We start from the raw sequence: 19,736 nt of genomic DNA on the forward strand, positions 1-19,736 counted from the left end.
TCCAGTAGAAGCAGCCTGCTCCTCTCTGGGAGAAGTGATGCTTCCAGAGGCAGGGAAGGATCTCCTCGTGCTTTTTCTCTTGCTCTCTCTGTTCAGCTGTCTCTTTGAATGGCTGTTCCTGGAGAAAACTTTGCTCCCGCTGTGGCTCCAGCCACGCTGAGCTCCCCTAATGCTCTTTCCAAAAGGTGATTTCTGTTTGCAGCCCCAGAGCATTCCTGGGAGCTGCAGCACCACCTCTTTCCTGCCGGGCCACCTGATCAGCATGCAGCCCAGAGGCAGGAAAGGCAGAGAAGCACAGGTTTCCAGCAGCTCAGAAGGGATTTAGGAGCATTTCCTCCCCACTAGGCAGGGATGGAGATTCCTGGTGGGACTCAGTAGGTGGCACTCTGTTTCTGGAGTCAGCACCGAGCCTTGGGACAGAGCTGGGCTTGGCTTGGGGCTCGGTTTGAGCAAGCTGTGCTCATTAAAGAGCTGTTCTTGGGAGGTCAGCAGGGCTGGCCACGGGCTGGGAGCTCAGTTCCAGTGCTGGGGAGGATCTCTGGCCCCTGGCACTGCCAGGCAGGTGCATTGCTGTTTGTGCTTCAGCCCAGAGCTGGCTGCCCTTCAGCAGCAGCTGAAAACCCCAAAAAGCTTTGTTAATTTAGAGGTGAGGCCACTCAAGTCCATTTTCTCTGGACTGTGCAAGCGCTGTGGAGCCAGAACAGAAGTTCAGAAGCCACAAATGCACAGTTTCAGTGCTGCTGTGAGCCAGGGATGCTGCTGAGCCTCTCACCTCTGGGATTCACTGCTTTCTCTCCAATTCCTCACTGCTGAGCTCACGCTCTAGAACTGCCCGCACTGCACCACGGAATGAAAAAGGAAATTTCATTTAATTGTAAAAAATTACTTCCAAAAGCAATATTCCCAGCCTGCTGTCACAGTGTGCTCTAGGCAGAGCAGAAAGATGGTCCAGCATTCCAAACCCACAAACCAATACCTACAGAGTGTACAGGCTGTCACATCAGCTGAGTGACACAGCAGTGCTTAAGGAGCACATATTCCTGAAGTGTCTGTGCCACAATAATTCTCAGATATGTTCTGTTTAAATAATGTATTGGGAATTAAGAGATCCGAGGTAGTGGTGCATGTTAAAATGTGATTTTCAGATCCAAGGAATGTGCAGACAGTAGGATGGAGTATAAAAACCAAGGGTGTTTGAACAAGACATCTGGTTTATATAGTGCTGCCTGTTCCCTGTGCTCTGAGCTGTTCAGTTGCACTGAGTCAACTGTAATAAAACAATACATTCATATTTATTAATTTTTTATGTAGGCTTTTGGAAACAGGAAGAGAAGTGAGAAGAAGACAGGATATCTGACATCCCAGAGATGCATCTCTGTTAGGCTCTTTTGCAAGCCATACAAATGGCTTCAGATCTGCTTAGACTCAAAAATCAGATTTAGGTCCTAACCCTTGCTTGGCCTCAGCCTTCCATGGACAAACCCCACGCTCTTCACTTTGCCATGTGGCTCCTCTGTGTGCAAGGCAGGGATAATAACTGCCTCTCCTGGGTGCAGCGGAGCCAATTTCATCACTGTCAGCTCCCTGGAATCCCTGGGTGAAAGGCACAACAGAAATTCAGAAAACATGGGTTATTAATAGCTGGTGCTTGCCCTTACATACATCACATGCACCGTTAGTCATTGTGGCCAGTAATTTACAGGGAGGGGAAAGATGTTCCTGGGAGCAAATGCAGAATGACACTTGGATGGTATCAGACCTCTGAGGTGTTGCGGGCCCAGAGAGTCTAATTAAGTCTAAATGCACTGATGCCACTCTGAACAGATCCTGCTTCTTATGTGGGTGAAATGGAAATGTGCAGGAACCCTGCAAATCTTACCAGGGGAATTTAACTGCCAGGCAGTTCACGTTGGAAAGGCAGGTGCTGGAGTTGGTGTGCAGGCCAAATTCTTGGTGTGCTCCAGCTTTTGCTGCCTCCTTCATAGAGCCCCAAGGTTGTCTTCCCCCTGACAGCTTTATGAAAGGGATCACTGGATACAGAAGTTCCCCTTCCCTGGTTTTAAGTGGTGGCTTTAAAGGTCAGAGCTGAGGGGCCATGACAAGGCTGTGGAGTCAGCAGTGCAGCCCTGAGGAGAGCTGTGCTCTGAGGGACACGTGGCAGTGGGGTCAGCACCTGCCTCCCCATCCCTCACTGCACACCCTGCTGCTCCAGGGCAGCTCAGGCTGGCAGGGAAGGGCTGCAGGAGCTCAGGAACTGCTGCAGGGCAGGGAGAGGCTGGGCTAGCAGGGGTGCTGCAGTCAGGGGAAAGCGTTTCACCGGCCTTGGGTGTGTGCAAAACACCTTCCTTGGGCTGGGAGCCATCCTGCCACTGCTGGTCCTGTCCCCAAAATCACCACCCAGCCTAAAAAAAAGGCACAAAAATGCAAAGGTATGAGAAGAAAGGCACTTAGCTTCCCAGCACTGCAAACCTGGCCGTGCCAGGCTCATGCCATTAATTTGAAACTTGGGAAAACTCATTTTCTTTGGGCCTATCTCCTTGTGTATTCCCTAAGGGAAATGAAGGATGGCTGGGAGGTTATTTATTTTCAGTAATAATGCACACACTGCTTCCAGACTTCCTGCTATTGTGCGATTATCCAGATTAATTGCCTGGGAAAGCTGCAGCATCATCTCAGGCCCTTATTAAGGAAGCTCACAACACGGATTTATATTAATGCATATTGCTGGGTGCCACAGCCTTGCTCTTGGAGGCAGATGGACAAATCCCACTGCTGAGTGCTGCCAGCAGCCCTGTACCTGCAGACTGAGGGGGGATTGCTGGTATCTTGAGAGCCAGGAGAGGGCTGAGGTCGTTTTTAGGAAGCTCATTAGTGAGTAACTTTGCTTATTCTAAAATCAGTTCCCATCAGCCTCTGCTGAATGATTGTGAGAATTGCTGGGGTGCTGCTGGCTGCTGACCCTGCCTGTACGTGGGCAAGGGTTGGAATCTTAAAGATGCTTTTAGGTGCTTTAAAGTGTTCTTACCAGGGAGAGAGGCTCTAGACAGAGAAGGCTTTTAAGGTATATTCTGCCCTTTTGGTTTCCCAGCTGAGAGTTTAACAAACCATGTAGTTGCCTTGCTCTGAAAATCCTGTTCTGCAGCAGCTCAGCCTGGCCCAGGTTCCAGCTAAACAGCCACTAACCAAGGTGGAGCTTGAGGGCCTTTAAAGCAAGTCCAGCTCTCCTGAAACATTTCAGGGATTTTGGCTGTAGGGGGTTAGAGAGAGGAGCAGCATGTGCACATCCTTTAGCAGCCCAACCCTCCCTTTGATAAATCAGTGTCAGTGCAGGGTCACACTGGTGCTCTCACTGCTGTTGAGGTGATTGCTCATCTCCTGTGGCAAATCAATCACTGTATTAATAACTAATGATAGTAGAGTAGCTGACCCATAGTGCACAATGTGGGGCTCTGGAATCTGGGCAGTGTGAGCCCACAGTGCATCAGCATCTATGTGTGACATGTGAGGAGAGCACTGGAGCACCCCTGTGCTGGGCAGCGAGGCTCCTCAGCAAGCTCTGACACTGGGAAGGGTTTTAGTCCTCACTCTGGGGGAGCTGGGACCACATTGGCTCATTGTGCATCTGTGGGAAATCTTTAAAAAATCCCAATCATATAAATTAGGGTTCTACTCAGACAGTGTGTGCCTTCCAAACAAAACTGAGTGTTACAGTAGGGGCCACTGGATAACACTGAGCTACCTCTGGAGTGAAGATAAGCTTCCTGGAGACTGTGCTTCACGGAACAGGAGTTAAATGTTGGTGTTACTGTCCTTAGAAATGGAAAGGGTATCTCCAGGCACGTGACTCCAGGCTTTATTGATTGTTTCTGTACAACACGGGAGCCTGAGGAGCGTGGGCTAAACTCCTGGAGGCCAGCTCAGCAGGAGTCTGAACTGAGGGCTGGAGATGAGAGCACAGCTCCAGTTCCATCCTGATCCCAGAGCTCTCAGTGCTGGCTGCTTCTAAAGAAGGACCAGACAGCAGGAGCACAGCCTGATGGTTTAACCCCACATGGCTTTATTGACACACAGACTCTGAGGCCTCCCCAGTCCTCCTTCCCTCCTTCCCTCCTTCCCCAGCAGTCCCTGTAGTAACCACAGGTTTTTCAGTCTCTCCCCAGGCAGCTCCCAGGTCCCAGGAAGGTGTTCAGGCAGGCATGCCCAGCCCTGGCTCAGCTCCTTTGTGAGCCCTCGAAGGCAGAGCAGGAGGGTTCCTCTGATATTAATTAGTCAATTAGCAGCTTGTGCAGTGTGCATGCTCAGGCAGAGCAGCAGAGCCCAGGGGATGACTGACAGCAGAGATGGATGAGTCCATCAGTGTGGCTGACCCGGGCTCCCCGACCTCCTGCTCTGTGGCTGACCTCACATGTCTCTGTCTTGCTGTCCAGGTTTTACTGGGATCTGACCATGCTGCTGCTGATGGTAGGGAACCTGATCATCATCCCTGTGGGCATCACTTTCTTCAAGGATGAAAACACCACCCCGTGGATTGTCTTCAACGTGGTTTCGGACACGTTCTTCCTCATCGACCTTGTCCTCAACTTCCGGACAGGCATCGTGGTGGAGGACAACACCGAGATCATCCTGGACCCGCAGAGGATCAAGATGAAGTACCTGAAGAGCTGGTTCGTGGTGGATTTTATCTCCTCCATCCCCGTGGACTACATCTTCCTGATCGTGGAGACGCGCATCGACTCCGAGGTGTACAAGACGGCGCGGGCGCTGCGCATCGTGCGCTTCACCAAGATCCTGAGCCTGCTGCGCCTGCTGCGCCTCTCGCGCCTCATCCGCTACATCCACCAGTGGGAGGAGGTGAGACAGCCCCTGCTCCGCCTGCCAGCTCTGCTCTCCTTCCCTTCAGTGCCCCTTCCTGCCCCTCGTGTCAGGGCCTGACGCTTTGTTGGAGCGGGTTCCCGAGGGAATTGTGCAGGTTGTTGGTGCTGTGGGCTCGGGGGTCAGCATCCACGTGAGCTGGGGAGGGTGGGCACAGGTGGGCCCCTGGCAGGAACTGTGCAGCTGGTGAGCAGAGCAATCAGCCAGACAGCGAGGGCTTGCCCTCTCAGAGCCCCCAAAGGTCCAGGAACAGCTCTGAGGAAAGGGCTGGAGACAGCTGATTTGCAGAACCTGTGGCATCTGTTTGCCATCTGCTGCTTCTCTGTGCTTATCTCTTGAATGAAGAGATAAGCACAGGCATGTGTTAGAACCCTCTTGCTTTCTATATTCTCTGACACTATGCTAAGGGAAGCAGGAAGGAGCAGCAATCTGCAGACAAAGGTCTGGTGAAAAGCAAGATCCCCACAAGCCCAGGACCCTGTGCTGCTCCCAGGGGGAATCCCAGGATGCAGGGTGAGTTGTCAGGAATAATGTAGGTAAAACCACAACCTTGCAAGTAGCTTGGAAGTCAGTTGTTTTTCTCCTGTCTCCGTGCTCTCCAAAGCAGAGAGAAAGCTCCCTGCATCTCTCTCTCCACATGTCAGGAGCATATTTTCAGGACAAGGAGAGCTGGTCAGGGCAATTTCATCTTTGTCTCCATATTTTGTGTTGTGCTTTGGAGCTGAGCCTGCTGCAGAGCATGATCTAATGCAGGGCATGCTCCTGGGAATGTGAAGGGGAAGCAGCCATGCAAGTCATGGCTCGATTGCAGCGAGCTGTCACAACACTAATTCATGACAGAGCTGAGCCCTTCCCTCCTCCAAGCAGCCCACACTCACAGGGAGAGCACTGGGGCATGCTTCACAAATCTCAGGCTTCATCCTTGTGGTGTTAGCATTTGTGAGGGCTTCACTTAGAGCAGAGCACTGAGCTCTGGGATGACAATGGGCAGGGTGCTGGACAGGTGCTGGGGAGAGGCAGCCCCAGCCCTCAGACTGATAATTTAATTAATTCACTTTGTGGTGCAGGCAGGAGTGCACGGAGAGATGAACAAAGCACAAGTGTCCTTCTGGGGTGCTCAGAGAGTCAGGGGCTGAGCAGGGCACTGACATCTCTGCAGGTGTGTTGGCCTGTCCTGTGGTTGCTTTGCTTTGCTCTCCTCTAATCCGAGTGGCTCAGCAAAGGCGAGGTGGTGGCTCAGGCTCTCCACAGATTCACAGGCACCCACAGCAGTGCACAGCTCCCTGCTTGTTTCCCTCTGCTCCTTGACTTCCCTTCCAGGAGGTGCTTGAAGGGGGCTGAAGTTTATTTGCTGTTTTGTACTGAATTTATTTTGGAAATGATGAGACAGCAGCAGATCAGTGTTTTTCCCTCTCTCACTTCTTGTAGCTTGACCAAGCAGCCATTCCTAGCTCCTGTCTCCCAGTGCCATTCCAGGGATGCTGTCCCTGAGCTGCTGTCCTGGGCCCTGGCACAGCACTGCTGGGTGCCCTCTGGGGCACAGGCTGCCCAGGGTGGGGCAGTGCTGCCAGGGCAGGGCAGGGATGGTGCTGGTTGCAGGTTGGGACTGCAATGCAGACTGTGCACTGCAGAGCCCTAGGAGCAAACAGCAGCAGCTGTGTCAAACAGGGCTCGGCCCAGGCTGCAGCTCCTGGACAGAGTTTGGCACTGGGAGCTTCTCCAGCTTCCACACCAGGGAGGGGTGCAGGGGAAGGGGTGATCCCCTGTCACTGGTGCAGTGCCTGCCACAAGGAGTCAGGGAAGGGGAGTGCTGCTTCATCCTTGCGTAGGAGTTGTGCTCCCTGCAGCCATGCTGGCAGCTCTCTTCCTCTGAAGTGCCTACAGATGATCCCTGTCTGAAAGGCCACATTCATCTTTCCTCCCTGCACCCACCAGTGCTGGTCTGGGCAGAGCAATGCAGGACCAGCCTTGCTCTAGGTGTGCAAGAGGTTGCTGTGCACAGCTAAAGAAGGAGGAGGACTTGGGAGAGGGGGTGCTGCAGGTCTGGTCTCTGTGGTCCCCCGTCCTGCTCCATGCCTCATCAGCTGGCAGTGTCTCTTTAGCTCTTTGCTCTGAGCAGATCAGCTGTAAGGAGATGTGAGCAGGGTGTGCTGGGCCTCTGGAGAGGAGTGTGTGCCCTAGGGGAGCGTGTGCAGGGCAGAGGTGCACGGCCAGAAGGGATCACCATGGCATTGTGTGAGGGCACAGAGCTGGGGCAGTCCCTTCCCGTGGAGGCAGGGCCCAGCACACACAGTGCCCTCCTCACTCAGGGATAAGGGGGCCCTTCCCGAGCTGCCAGCAGCCTCTCCCTTCGTTCCCCTGCAATTGTCCATGCTCTGCATGAATTTATCTGCGAGGCTGCAGTGGGCAGGAGCAGCCTTCTCCAGGGCTGCAGTGCTGTAAAGCAGCCAGGCACTCATCAGTTCCACATCAGCGCTGCTCAGGAGTCTGTGGGCTCCAGAGCTGGGGCTGCCAGTCCCAGCAGCCTCTGCCATCCTCCCCATGTCCCTGAGAGGTGCTCTGGGGATGCAGCTGGGCAAACAACCTGAAGAGAAAAGGAAGGCAAAAAGCAGGAAAAACAATCTAAGGCACTTGTGTTCACTGGAGTACGAAAATCAGCTTAATTCCAAATGTAGCAGTTTCATTTGCATGATGCATTTTGCATGAGTGGTCCCACGAATGAATTTAGCAGAAGGGCAGAATATAAATAGAGTCTTTTTGAAGTGTCTGCCGTGTCTCCCCTGCAGTTGGGAGCTTGATTGCAGTGTAGGCAGCTGCACTCACCCTGGCTGGGGTCTGGCTTGCCTCAGATCTGCATCACCAGCCCCAGTGGTGTTCCCTGGAGTTCCCCAGGCAGGAGCACGGGTCAGAGCAAACAGAGCTGCTCCAGCCAGCTCTTGTCCTCCCCCAGAGAAACTCTTGTTATCTCAGCCTTTCCTTGGGGTGCCCAGCTTGGTCAGTGGTTCCTGGGCCTGCAGCACATGGTCCCAGGGCCAGTTGTCCCATTGTCCCACTGTCCCATTAGTCCCACTGTCCCAGGGTTAGGGAGTTGGGTCCCCCATTGCTGAGCTGAGAGAGTGTTGAGGGAAAGGAGATCCAAACATGAACATCCTACAGACCTTATCCTACAGAAGAAAAACAGCAGAAACACCATGGAAGCCATGCATTCAGTCAGGATGAACCACTCAGGTCAGACTGGGAGTCAAAAACCCCTCAACTTTCTGAGCTATCCCTGTGGTATGACAGCACCTACCCCATGGTTGGTGCTGGGGTGCAGTAATCTGTATTTATCATCAAACTATTTTGACTTAGGAACATTCATTGGAACAACAGCACAATCCTGCTCCTATAAATCTGTTTCCAAATAGTACATAGGCCAAGATAACCAAAATGCTTTGATTGCAGCCTCTGTGGGAGGGGCTGTGATGGGAAGGAAAGGAGCTATCTGGGTTTGATATATATCACAATGATAATACTGTCATAAGTGAGGATTTTTCAGATTTTTTTCAAGAAGAAAAATACATCTTTTGGTTTTTGCAGCTGAAACCTGAAGCAAAGGACAATTTGATGATTTTCAGGCTATTATGTTATTGAAACCTTGCAAACTTGCCTGAGTGCTGTCCTTTTCTTCCCTCGAGTTTCCATATTACAGAGAAGCTTTAGGAGGGAGGGAATGCATCCTCCCAGATCCCAGTAACAACTTCCCAGTAACAACTGGGCACAGATCAGACCATCTGAAAGATGATGCCACTTTCCAGAAGCTTCAGCTGTTTGGAAAACAGACCCAGAGAGAGAGAGAGCCTGTGTGGAAGGACCAGGAAAGAGCTTCCAGAGGCTAGGAGAATATGGCTCCCAAGTGATTCTCCTTTGGTTTGCTAATTGCCTTTGTTTCTCCTGACCTTTCTGTAGCCTTTCCTAAATGCAATTACAATAATGTGGCTAGAGGCCCGGGGTATCATTGTCACCCCTAGTAATGAGGGATGGGACTATTTTGGGGCTAAGAACTATTTATTGCTCAGATAAAAATCACTCTCAGGGACAGTGAGGTTTTAAAGGAGCAAGCAGCTGGTCACAGCTCAAAGTAGTCACAAGTTCTTTGTTACAAAACAATACAGAACTTTCTAACCCAATGAATAGGTGCCACAAGGTTTATTTTGCTTTTCTAAGCTATCACCTTTACTCACTTCTACTGCACTGTGGATGCTTTTGTCCAGTGGGCTTCTGTGTCACATGCACCCATCTGCTGCAGTTATAACTTCTAAACTCTAAAGGTCAGTTTGATCCTCACATGGGGCACCAATTTGTTGGATTAAGCCTTTTTCTGACCCAGAGATGGGGCAACTGAGAAGTGTTTTAAAAACTTTTATTCCACTTTCAGTCTCATGGGAAGGGTGAGACAATACAGCTGTTATAATTCACGCCATCACAGTCAGAAGCCAAATATTCCTAATTACATTATAAGTGTTTCTTGGCCTATCAGCTTTTGTCACACTGTTCTGTAAATGCCTTAAAGCCAATCATCTACAATGCATCTTTCATATTTCTATTCCTCCAAAGTATCCAGTCTTATTTACAAGGCCATCCTTTGAAACTTGTTCCCAGCTCCATTTCTCTCTCCACAATGTCTGTCCTATTCCATGGCATGTCTCAGTCAGCATTTCTTATCTCAGGGTTTGCCTACAGATGCACACTGTGTGAGCCTTGTGTCAGGCTGTGAGAATGTTCTATAAATCCATTTCTCACATCAGTTTATTCTATATAACCACACCCCTACATTATAATCCCTTCACCATTTACCAATTTAAATAAGTTTCTCACTTATTTAAAGCATATTCTTACTTACAACTATAGAAACATAAATTTATGATTTTTCTGCTTAGTGTGTATGTATTGTATTCTAACATCAACCCAAGCTCTCCCAAGGCTGCAGATCAAACCCTTCAGTGTCTGTGGAAGTTTCTGCTTTCTGATTCCCACCCAGGGGACTGGGATGGGATGTTGGTCAGATCTGTAAGTGGAGAGGGGAGGAGCTGGGCAGAGTGACTGTTCCCAGGCAGCACAGCAGGGTCCTGTGGCACAGGCAGCTCCAAGGGGCTGAGCAGATCCTTTATCAACAGAATTTGCAATTCTGTCCCATTAAACAGCAAGGCAGGCCCAGGAGAGCAACTCAACTCATCAAAACCTCTGGCCAGGCTTGGGTAAAATCAGCCTCAACAGACAGCAGCAGTGTGGCCAGGAGGGGGACTGGGGGCTGGGCTCCTTCCCTAATTTGCATTACCTCATTTCTGAAGCCTTATTAAGCACTGCTCTTTAATGTGCTTGCAGGAGCTTATTAAACCATACTGCAAGATAGAGGAATTTTCATTCTCACTGCACAAAGTGACCCCAAATTTGAGACATCTTTTCCTCTCAGAGAAAATCCTGGCTGGCCTGAAACAAATGGCAAAACCCTCTTGTTGGAATATCAGCCAGAGGGTTTTCATTATTGTACCCCATGGAACTGTTGTCCCTTGTGCAGCCCAACATCCTTGTGGAGGGAGGGCAGACAACGCAAGGACATGGATGCTTTTTATTCCTGTACATTGAATTTTCCCTCTCCTGCCCCTGGGCATCCATCCCCTGCCCTGTGCCAGGAGAAGGACACCCAGAAAAGTTCTTTTGGAGGGGTTGGTCTTTGGCAGGGAGTTCTCCTGCTCTCATGGAAATTCAGCTCCCCACCTGGGCACTGGGAATACAGTTTCAAAGAGAATATCATCAAAAATGGCTTCTAATGAATTATAAGGAGCCAGGCAAATATTTGAATAGCTGTGCAGCCACGGAGCTTGCCATGAAAAGGGAAAAGCTTTTCTCTTTCCTACAGTCGCCTCCTGGCAGTGCTTAATGTGTCTTGTGTCAACAGCAGGGTGTGAGCAGGGAGTGCCTGCTCTGGGCTTTGGGATTAGGGCACAGTGTCTGTCTGTAGGATTCCTGCTCTGGGCTTTGGGATTAGGGCACAGTGTCTGTCTGTAGGATTCCTGCTCTGGGCTTTGGGATTAGGGCACAGTGTCTGTCTGTAGGATTCCTGCTCTGGGCTTTGGGATTAGGGCACAGTGTCTGTCTGTAGGATTCCTGCTCTGGGCTTTGGGATTAGGGCACAGTGTCTGTCTGTAGGATTCCTGCTCTGGGCTTTGGGATTAGGGCACAGTGTCTGTCTGTAGGAACACCTGGTTTGGGATTAGGGCACAGTGGGTCTGTCTGAAAGAACACCTGCTGTGGGGTTTGGGATTAGGGCACAGTGTGTCTGTCTGTAGGATATCTGGTTTGAGATTAGGGCACAGTGTCTGTCTGTAGGATATCTGGTTTGGGATTAGGGCACAGTGTCTGTCTGTAGGATATCTGGTTTGGGATTAGGGCACAGTGTCTGTCTGTAGGATATCTGGTTTGAGATTAGGGCACAGTGTGTCTGTCTGTAGGATATCTGGTTTGAGATTAGGGCACAGTGTCTGTCTGTAGGATATCTGGTTTGGGTTTAGGGCACAGTGTCTGTCTGTAGGATACCTGGTTCGGGATTAGGGCACAGAGTGTCTGTCTGTAGGATACCTGGTTTGGGATTAGGGCACAGAGTGTCTGTCTGTAGGATATCTGGTTTGAGATTAGGGCACAGTGTGTCTGTCTGTAGGATACCTGGTTTGGGATTAGGGCACAGAGTGTCTGTCTGTAGGATATCTGGTTTGAGATTAGGGCACAGAGTGTCTGTCTGTAGGATACCTGGTTTGGGATTAGGGCACAGAGTGTCTGTCTGTAGGATATCTGGTTTGAGATTAGGGCACAGTGTGTCTGTCTGTAGGATACCTGCTGTGGGGTTCGGGATTAGGGCACAGAGGGTCTGTTTATAGGTTCCTGGTTTGGGGTTTGGGATTAGGGCACAGAGTGTCTGTCTGTAGGATATCTGGTTTGGGATTAGGGCACAGAGTGTCTGTCTGTAGGATATCTGGTTTGGGATTAGGGCACAGAGTGTCTGTCTGTAGGATATCTGGTTTGAGATTAGGGCACAGTGTGTCTGTCTGTAGGATACCTGCTGTGGGGTTCGGGATTAGGGCACAGAGGGTCTGTTTATAGGTTCCTGGTTTGGGGTTTGGGATTAGGGCACAGAGTGTCTGTCTGTAGGATATCTGGTTTGGGATTAGGGCACAGAGTGTCTGTCTGTAGGATACCTGGTTCGGGATTAGGGCACAGAGTGTCTGTCTGTAGGATATCTGGTTTGGGATTAGGGCACAGAGTGTCTGTCTGTAGGATACCTGGTTCGGGATTAGGGCACAGAGTGTCTGTCTGTAGGATATCTGGTTTGGGATTAGGGCACAGTGTGTCTGTCTGTAGGATATCTGGTTCGGGATTAGGGCACAGAGTGTCTGTCTGTAGGATATCTGGTTCGGGATTAGGGCACAGAGTGTCTGTAGGGCAGGAGCTCAGAGCCAGGCTGAGGCAGTGAAAGCCACGTGCTGTCTCAGGGATGTTTGCCCTGCTGTGTTCTCAGCAGAGAGGTGCCCGTGTCACAGATCCAGCTGGGCACTGCCAGTGGGGTTAAACCCTCCCTCCTGCAGGGCAGTCCCCAGTGCCAGGGTGCCCAGGCTCTGTCAGGGGTCACAGGCTCCCTCAGTCTGGCCTCTCCTGCTGGGTGGGGCTGTGCAGGATTCCTGAAGGCACAGGCTGCTCTCCTGGTGGTCCCCAATCCCTGGCAGAGCTGGGCCCTGGCCTCTCTAGGTTTGCTGTCTCTCAGGGAGCTCTCATCCCCTGTGCCCTGCCAGCACCAGCTGCCTCAGCTCCGTGCCCACATCGTGCCAGCTGCCTGGCGTTTGCCTCGGGCCATTGTTTAGAGGCTTCCTTATCACTGCTGTGTTACAATAACAGGGACGTGCTGCAGCCTGGCACCAGGGCTCCTCCTGCCACTGGCACTTCCCGAGGTTTGATGGGATGGGGTTCGTTCCACCTGCAGCCCTGCAGGAGCCCGGGCCCAGCCTGCCCTGCCCTGGCACACAGGGCACAGCTGTCACCTACCCCAGAGTCACACCGTGGGGCAGCCTGGCAGACACCACCCAGGCACAGGACTGTGTCTGGAGGGCTCTGGAATGTGCCCAGGGAGGAGAGCCCCCAGCCTCTGTGGGCTGTGCTCAGGGCTGGCACTGCCCAGGGCAGCCAGCTGTGCCCCCTGGGCAGGGGCAGCTCCTGGGCTCTGCCCCTGCCCGTGGCTCTGGGGCCAGTGCTGGGCCTGGAGCAGAGCCTGGGCCCTGCTGTGCCCCTCCCTGCACCCAGGGACACACAGGGACAGCCAGGGACACCCAGAGACAGCCAGGAATACCCAGAGACAGCCAGGGACACTCAGAGACACCCAGAGATACCCATGGACACCTAGGGACACTCAGGGACAGCCAGGGACACCCATGGACAGCCACGGACACCCAGAGATACCCAGGGACACCCAGGGCTGAGGGCCCCTGTCAGCTGGGGCTCCCCTCCAAGCTGAACAGCCCCAGCCCCCTCAGCCTCTCCTCAGCAGGGACGTGCTCCAGGCCCTTCCTCATCTCTGGAGCTCCGTGTCCCTCTTGTCAGGGAGCCCAGGGCTGCACACAGCCTGCAGGGCTGAGCAGGGGGCAGCAGCTGGGTGAGCTGTGTGTGTAACAGGGACAGGGGGTGACAGCCCTGTGTTCCAGTCAAAGGGACCTTCTAAATCACATCCCAGTGCTGTGAGCTCAGGAAGCAGCTGGTGTGGGAGCACACATTTCCCCCTCAGAAGGGCTGTGCTCCACAGAAGGGCACTGTGAAGGCCTCTGGAAGGGCTGCACCCTCCCTGGAGCAGGAACTGAGCACCCCAGGGCCTGTCTGTGCCCCCAGCCCACTCAGCCTGCTGCCAGCACATCATCTGTGCTGCACACACACAGTGCTGGTGCTGGGGACAGCTCAGGCAGCTTCTGAACCTTCCACAGAGAGATTCCTGTCACCCTTGGGCTCCTGATCCAATGCCAAGTCTGGCTTTGTCCCTCAGAGTCGTGTTCAAAGCCTCAGCCCAGACTTGGAGACCAGTTTGTCTAAGGCACATTAGCTCTGGCAAGAGGGTGCACATTAATGGCTCCTCTTCAAAGCCTCTTCCAGGAAGGCACTATTGATTGCATTCATATCAAGTGGGAAACTTTAATGAGACAGCCAGAGAGAGCAGCATTTCCCTGTCCCTGGCTGTGTTCAGCAGGGCAGGGCTGCAGAGGAGCGTGCCAGGTCTGGGAGTTGTGTCAGTGAGGCAGGAGCTTGGCCCACATAGCACCGTGGCCAAAAATCAAGTTGGCTGCTGGAGGAGAAGGGGATTTTGAGCAGCATGGCAGTGGGGAGCTGCTTTCTGCCAGGAGAGCTTGAAGGCAGTTCCTCTCCCCTCAGAGCATCTCCTGTGCTGTGAGCACAGGGCTGGGGCTCACAGCTGGTCTGTGAGTCAGAGTTGGAGAAGAGAAGCTGATAAGAGTTGCCTTTGTCCCTGAAAGGAGTTCTACCAAGGCCATTGGTGTGGAAATGGGGAGAAGAAGAGATAAACCAGGGGCCTGCGGTTAGATTTTGGAGGAAAACAGTGGTGGAGACCACCCTGCACCAGTGAACACGATGTTGATTTCTTGTGGCCAATGAATAGGTGTAAACTTTGTGAGAGGGTATAAAAAGACAGCTTGCTGCTAAAAAAAAAAAAAAAGAAAGAAAAAAAAAAAGAGAGAGAGAGAAAGAGAGAAGTCTTCTTAAATACAGGATGTTCTTCTGTTTGTTACAACTGTCTCAACAGCCACAGCACAGGGCAGTGCCAGCCCTGCAGAAGGGTCTGGGCTCCTCCTGCCCTCACGCTGCAAGGGAAGGGATGCTCTTCCACAGGCACCAAACCCCTCAGAGGCCAAGCTTTGCCCCGGAGCAGCTCTCCTTCCTCTCCAGTGTGCCAGCCACACTTCAGGCTCTGTGTGTGTGTGGGGAGCAGAGCTGGAAACCCCCAGCCCTGAGCTCAGCTTTGGTTTTGACCCATTTTTCTCCTTGCCAGAAATGTGGCAATGGAAGAAAACAGCAGTCTGAGGTGAAGGAGGGAGAGATCTTTCTTGGGAAGGACAAGAGCCAGGCCCAGAGAGGTGTGTGAGGGTTTAATGGGCAGCAGCCTCATTGATGAAGTTATTTTCTGAGCCCTGCTGTGAAAAGAGCTGTTTGGAAGACAGTTTCAGGACATGCAATTATCCAGTTTGCCAGCTTAATGCATTCAACTTAACCTCATTTTTATGAAGCAGAAATCAATGTGGTAACTTTTTCAGGGCTAAGAGATGACATTTTATTCCTGCTTCTCTCATAAGGAGGCATATTTTTAAGCTTCATTTTCTGCTGGAACTCCTCCCTCTCCCACTTTTGCTTTAAGCAGGAATACTCCAAGGACTAGAGGAAAGAGTGAGGCAATTTCCACATTCCCAGAGTCACATTAGAATGGAAAATATTTCTGAAATCTCTTTGCAATGCATGGAGTCATTTTCCTTCTTGGAAATGCATTTAGAATTTCAATACAAGCACTTTTTCATTAATTTCATCCAAGCACCACTTCACCTGGGAAGGATTCTGATGGTGCTGGGCTTCCCCCCAGTTTTCCCTCCCAAGGAGTGCATGGCCCCTGCTCTCTGTTGTGCCAGTGCCTCTCACCCTCTCTGCTCCCACCTGGGCAGGAGTATTTTGGTACCTGCTCCTGCCCTGTGTCCCCTTCCCAAGCCAGAAGTCCTGCAGAGCAGCAGCTGCCAGAGCTGGGGAATGCTTGTCCAGAATCTCCCCAGCAGGAGACTGGAGAGAGCAGGTAACTGCCCTGCTTTCCATGAGCGTGCCCCTGTCCAGCCCTGGCACTGCTGGCATGGTGGCAGCACACACAGGGAGTGTCTGACACGTGCAGAGTCCTGTCCCTGCTCAGCTGCTGCTGCTCGTGGTGTCTCTGCCATTTGCTCATCCACTATTGATGAGGGAGAAGCCAGGAAGGAGGGAAGGCCTCGTCAGGGGGAACATTCTGCCCTGGGTGACAGCTGGAAAGAGAAAGTGAGAGATGTGATGTGAAAACAGAAGCACCAGAATTCTCCTGCTCCCTTCTGGGCGTGGGCTGAGCCACAGGCTGCAGTGCCACCATGTCCCCTGCCACGGGAGGAAGGCACCTCACAGGTCCCAGCTCATTCACCCCCCAGGGACCCTGAGCTGTGACACCACACACCTCTCTGCAGGGCTGGGGACACTGCTGACTCTCCTCAACAGGAACACAGCCCAGCCCTGGGGGGACATTCCCATCTTTATCCCAGCCCATCAGTCTGGGATGCATCCAGTGGGTTTGGGGTCATGAGGGGACACGAGCACAGGGAGGGGGGGGGGGTCGTGGATTCTCTGGGTGTTCAGTTCCTGGGGCTTTGGAGAGAGGCAGAAATTTGGGGAGGGTGTTTCAGAGCTTTGGATGCAGCCAGGATGGGTGATCAAGAAACAATCAGGGTCTGCGTGTGTTGGACAGAAGGAGGCTGCTCTGAGGGCAGATCTCGAGGGGAGGGGTGAGTCAGGAGCTGAAGATGGCAGAACAGAGCAGAGCCTGGGAGCAGCTGGATCCCTCGCCTGGATCACCTGAGCTCTGCTCCAGAGGGTGAACTTTGGGAGAGCCTCTCTGTGCTGGCACTGACAAGCACTCAACAAGCAGCAGCAGTGCCTCCTTGTAAACACAGGAGAGAAACTGTGAGGATAATGTCCCTTAAAGGAGCTGACAGGCCTGCTTTTCCTCAAGTCCCTGGAGAGGGCGGAGAGCAGTTAAGACGCAGCAGCTGTGTTTGTTTTTTCTTCATTTATATATTTTTTTTCACCCAGCAAAGTGCCGGGTGTTAATTCCTCTTGATTTGCTCCGTGCAGCCCAGTTTGGAGAGGCTGTCCCTGGAATTGGGCTGATTAGCCTTCTCTCCAGTGTGCATCACCCAAACAGCCACTAATCACACTCTATCCCAACTGTGTGCCTCTTGCTGAGGCTGCAGGGAATTAGGCTGGAATTGTGCAGTTAATTACACAAACTTGGGGTAGCCAAAGTCCAGAGGCTTCTGTCAGGCCCTGTGCCCAGCTGGAGGGGCTGTTCCTCTGGTGGTTTGGAGTAAGTGAGTGCATGCTGAGCTCTGGGTGTCATGTGAACCCAGCATTTCCCCCTCCCTGGGTCTCCCTGTGTTCCTGCCCTGTGCTGGAGCATCCATGGGAGGTGCAAAGTGGAGCCAGCACCTTCCTCTCCTTCCCATCTACTCTTGGATGCCCAGGACGGATGACAAGGACTGTCTTTTGGAGAGAGGAGAAAAACTCATGATTCAAGTGAAAAATCCATGATCCAGGGTGGTCATTGCTTCTCCAGTGTTCCACAGGAGTGGGGGTGAGCCGTGTCTCTCTGCACCCCGAGCTCCCTGCCCGGGTCTGTTCCCTGCCAGCAGTCACAGACATCCCACCAGGAGCCTCTTCAGCTGATACATCACCTCAGGCTGGTGGGAAGGACAGATCAGAACTTCCACTTCAGCTCTCTTCCCTCCAGACCTGAAAGACACGTTGGTATTTTGTGTTGAGCATAAGGCAGCCCCAGTCCAGCTCTGGAGTGGGAAAGAGATGCAGGAGGGGAGGGCACAGGATGGAGGGGCTCCTGAGAGAGGGGACAGGAGGAGGGAGGGCTGGGCAAGGCCTGTGGCATCCCCCTGTCTCTCCTGGCATGGGACTCTTTGATCTTCAGGGGCTGTTATCAGATATTTGTCATGGTTTTGGGGCTGTCCATGCAGCAGTTCACCCCACAATGTGGTGGGAAGAGTGCAGCCACACTGCAGGGAATTTGAGGGGTCCTCCCTGGATCTGCTCTCATGTCCCATGGCAGTAACATTGCTTGGACATGAGGTACAAGCACACAGGGATGCTTCTTCTCATACACAGATTTTTTGCCCCTCTCCTTTTCATCTTCAAGGTCATTTGAGCAGCTGGCAGGGAAGGAAGAACACAGCCCACTTTGGGAAGATGGAAAAAACCCTTCAGTTCCATCCTGGCTGGCTGGGAGTGCTGGGAATGCAGGCGGTGAGGTGTGGAGCCAGGCTGGAACATGTTCCTCTGGCCTTTAGCCTCTCCCTCCTCCCCTCCCCGAGCCACAGCACGCAGCAAACTCCTCCAGGAGCCCCTGCCTTTGGAAGGAGCCTTATCTCAGAGCACTCCCCCCTTATCTGCAGCCTTCAGCCTGGCCGTGCTGCACGCAGTGCTGGCCGGGACCTGCAGCTGCTGGCAGCACTTCCCATGTGCTGCTGGAAGTGGGAGCTGGCTGGACCCTGCTCCCAGCCCAGCAGCTGCACAGCCGGGCACAGGGATCCCTGCTGCTCTTGGAGCCTCCCCAGCACTGCGGAAAACCGGGCTGCTCTCTGTCCCTTTGTCAGTGACATGGCAGAGCAGGGACCGCTCTGACCTGAGCGGGCACAGCCCTGCACAGCCTCCTGCTGCTGGCTGCCAGCACACCCCGGGGGGAGCTCTGCCCCATCCTGCCTGAGGATGTGCTGCTCCTCCAGCCTTCCCTTCCCACCTCTGCAGGCACAGGGGAAGAGCTGCAGAGCCCAGCAGTTGACCCTGATCAGCTAATGGGGCATTGGGAAGGGAGAGCAGCCGGTGCTACAATCAGTGAAGTAGTGCCTGTTTTGATTAGCCAGCAATTTTTCTGGTCATTTGGAGAACAAAATTTGCCTGCCTGTGTTCCCTTGTGCTCCTTCCTTCCCGGGGGAGATGTGAGCTGTTGGATAGCACCCCAGAACTCCCTCTGCTGTTTGGGAAGTGGGGAGAAGCTATTTCCACAGTGATTGAAGGGGATAGCCCAAGCTCAAAGGGCTGGGGAATATTTTACCCCAGCCAAGGCATTTCCTCAGCAGGAGGCTGGGCAGCAGCACCCCAGACAGGGGCTTTTCCTGCTGCCATCAGCCCTGGTTTGCAGCTGCTGCAGAGCTCGCTGTGCCTCCCGGCCAGCAGCCAGCCCCTTCCGTGCTCTGTGGAGCCAGGAAGGTGGGAAGGCTGTGCCCTGTGCCAGCTTAATTGACAGCTGGCACGGAGCAGGGGATGTGCTGATGGATGGGAGGCAGCTGCCAGCTTCAGATGCCAGCACTGGCAGCAGAGAAGTGACAGGACACGGGGCCAGGAACAAATGGGGGAAGAGCCTGGGACAGCCCCGTGAGGGCGGGTGGTGCCGGACTCAGGTGGCAGCCTGGGAATGTGGCAGCCCAGGTGGCTGGCAGAGGTGACCCTGCAAGGACAGCAGTGTCCCAGTGCTTGGAGCCTCCCGGGAGTGGGACAGCAAAGCTGTGCCCTCCCCTGGCTCCTGCTGGCTGCACCGGGAGCCTGCTGTGCTGGGTTCAGCTCCCCAGCAGGGACACGGCCACCACTCCCCGGGATGGCCAGGAGAGAGAGATCCTGCTGCTCCTGAGAGCAGGACACCCTGCCCGTGGGGGTGGGGCTGACCCCTCAGCACAGCCCTGCTGCCCTTCCCTTGGGGACTTTGCCAGGTCACCTTGGCTGCACTGAGCCACAGCCAGGACGTGCTGGCTTGGGCAGGTCCAGGTGCAGCCACAGCTGCCCACAGGAGCCTCCTGTGCTCCCATCAGCCCTGATCCCCAGTGCCCCAAATGTGTGGGCTCCTGCTTTTCCTTTAGCAAGGTGATGCTGCTTGTCCTGGAATCATGGAATTCCAGACTGGTTTGGGTCAAAAGGGAGCTTAAAGCTCATCTCATTCCACCTCCTGCCATGGGCAGGGACATCTTCCATTATCCGGGCTGCTCCACACCTGGCCTTGG

The 19,736-nt window shown here is 53.2% G+C and overlaps 1 protein-coding gene across 1 annotated transcript in view; it reads left to right on the top strand.

The window, feature by feature from the left end:
• HCN4 (hyperpolarization activated cyclic nucleotide gated potassium channel 4) overlaps nt 1–19,736 on the top strand; it is a 103,881-nt gene that overhangs the window by 25,534 nt on the left and 58,611 nt on the right. Inside the window, exon 2 of the mRNA XM_064389278.1 lies at nt 4,428–4,851. Coding sequence (XP_064245348.1) covers nt 4,428–4,851 — 424 coding nt within the window. The remainder of the gene's footprint in view (nt 1–4,427; nt 4,852–19,736) is intronic.

The sequence above is a fragment of the Passer domesticus genome, chromosome 14 (genome assembly GCF_036417665.1).
Source record: "Passer domesticus isolate bPasDom1 chromosome 14, bPasDom1.hap1, whole genome shotgun sequence".
In the NCBI taxonomy this organism is placed as follows: Eukaryota; Metazoa; Chordata; class Aves; order Passeriformes; family Passeridae; genus Passer; species Passer domesticus.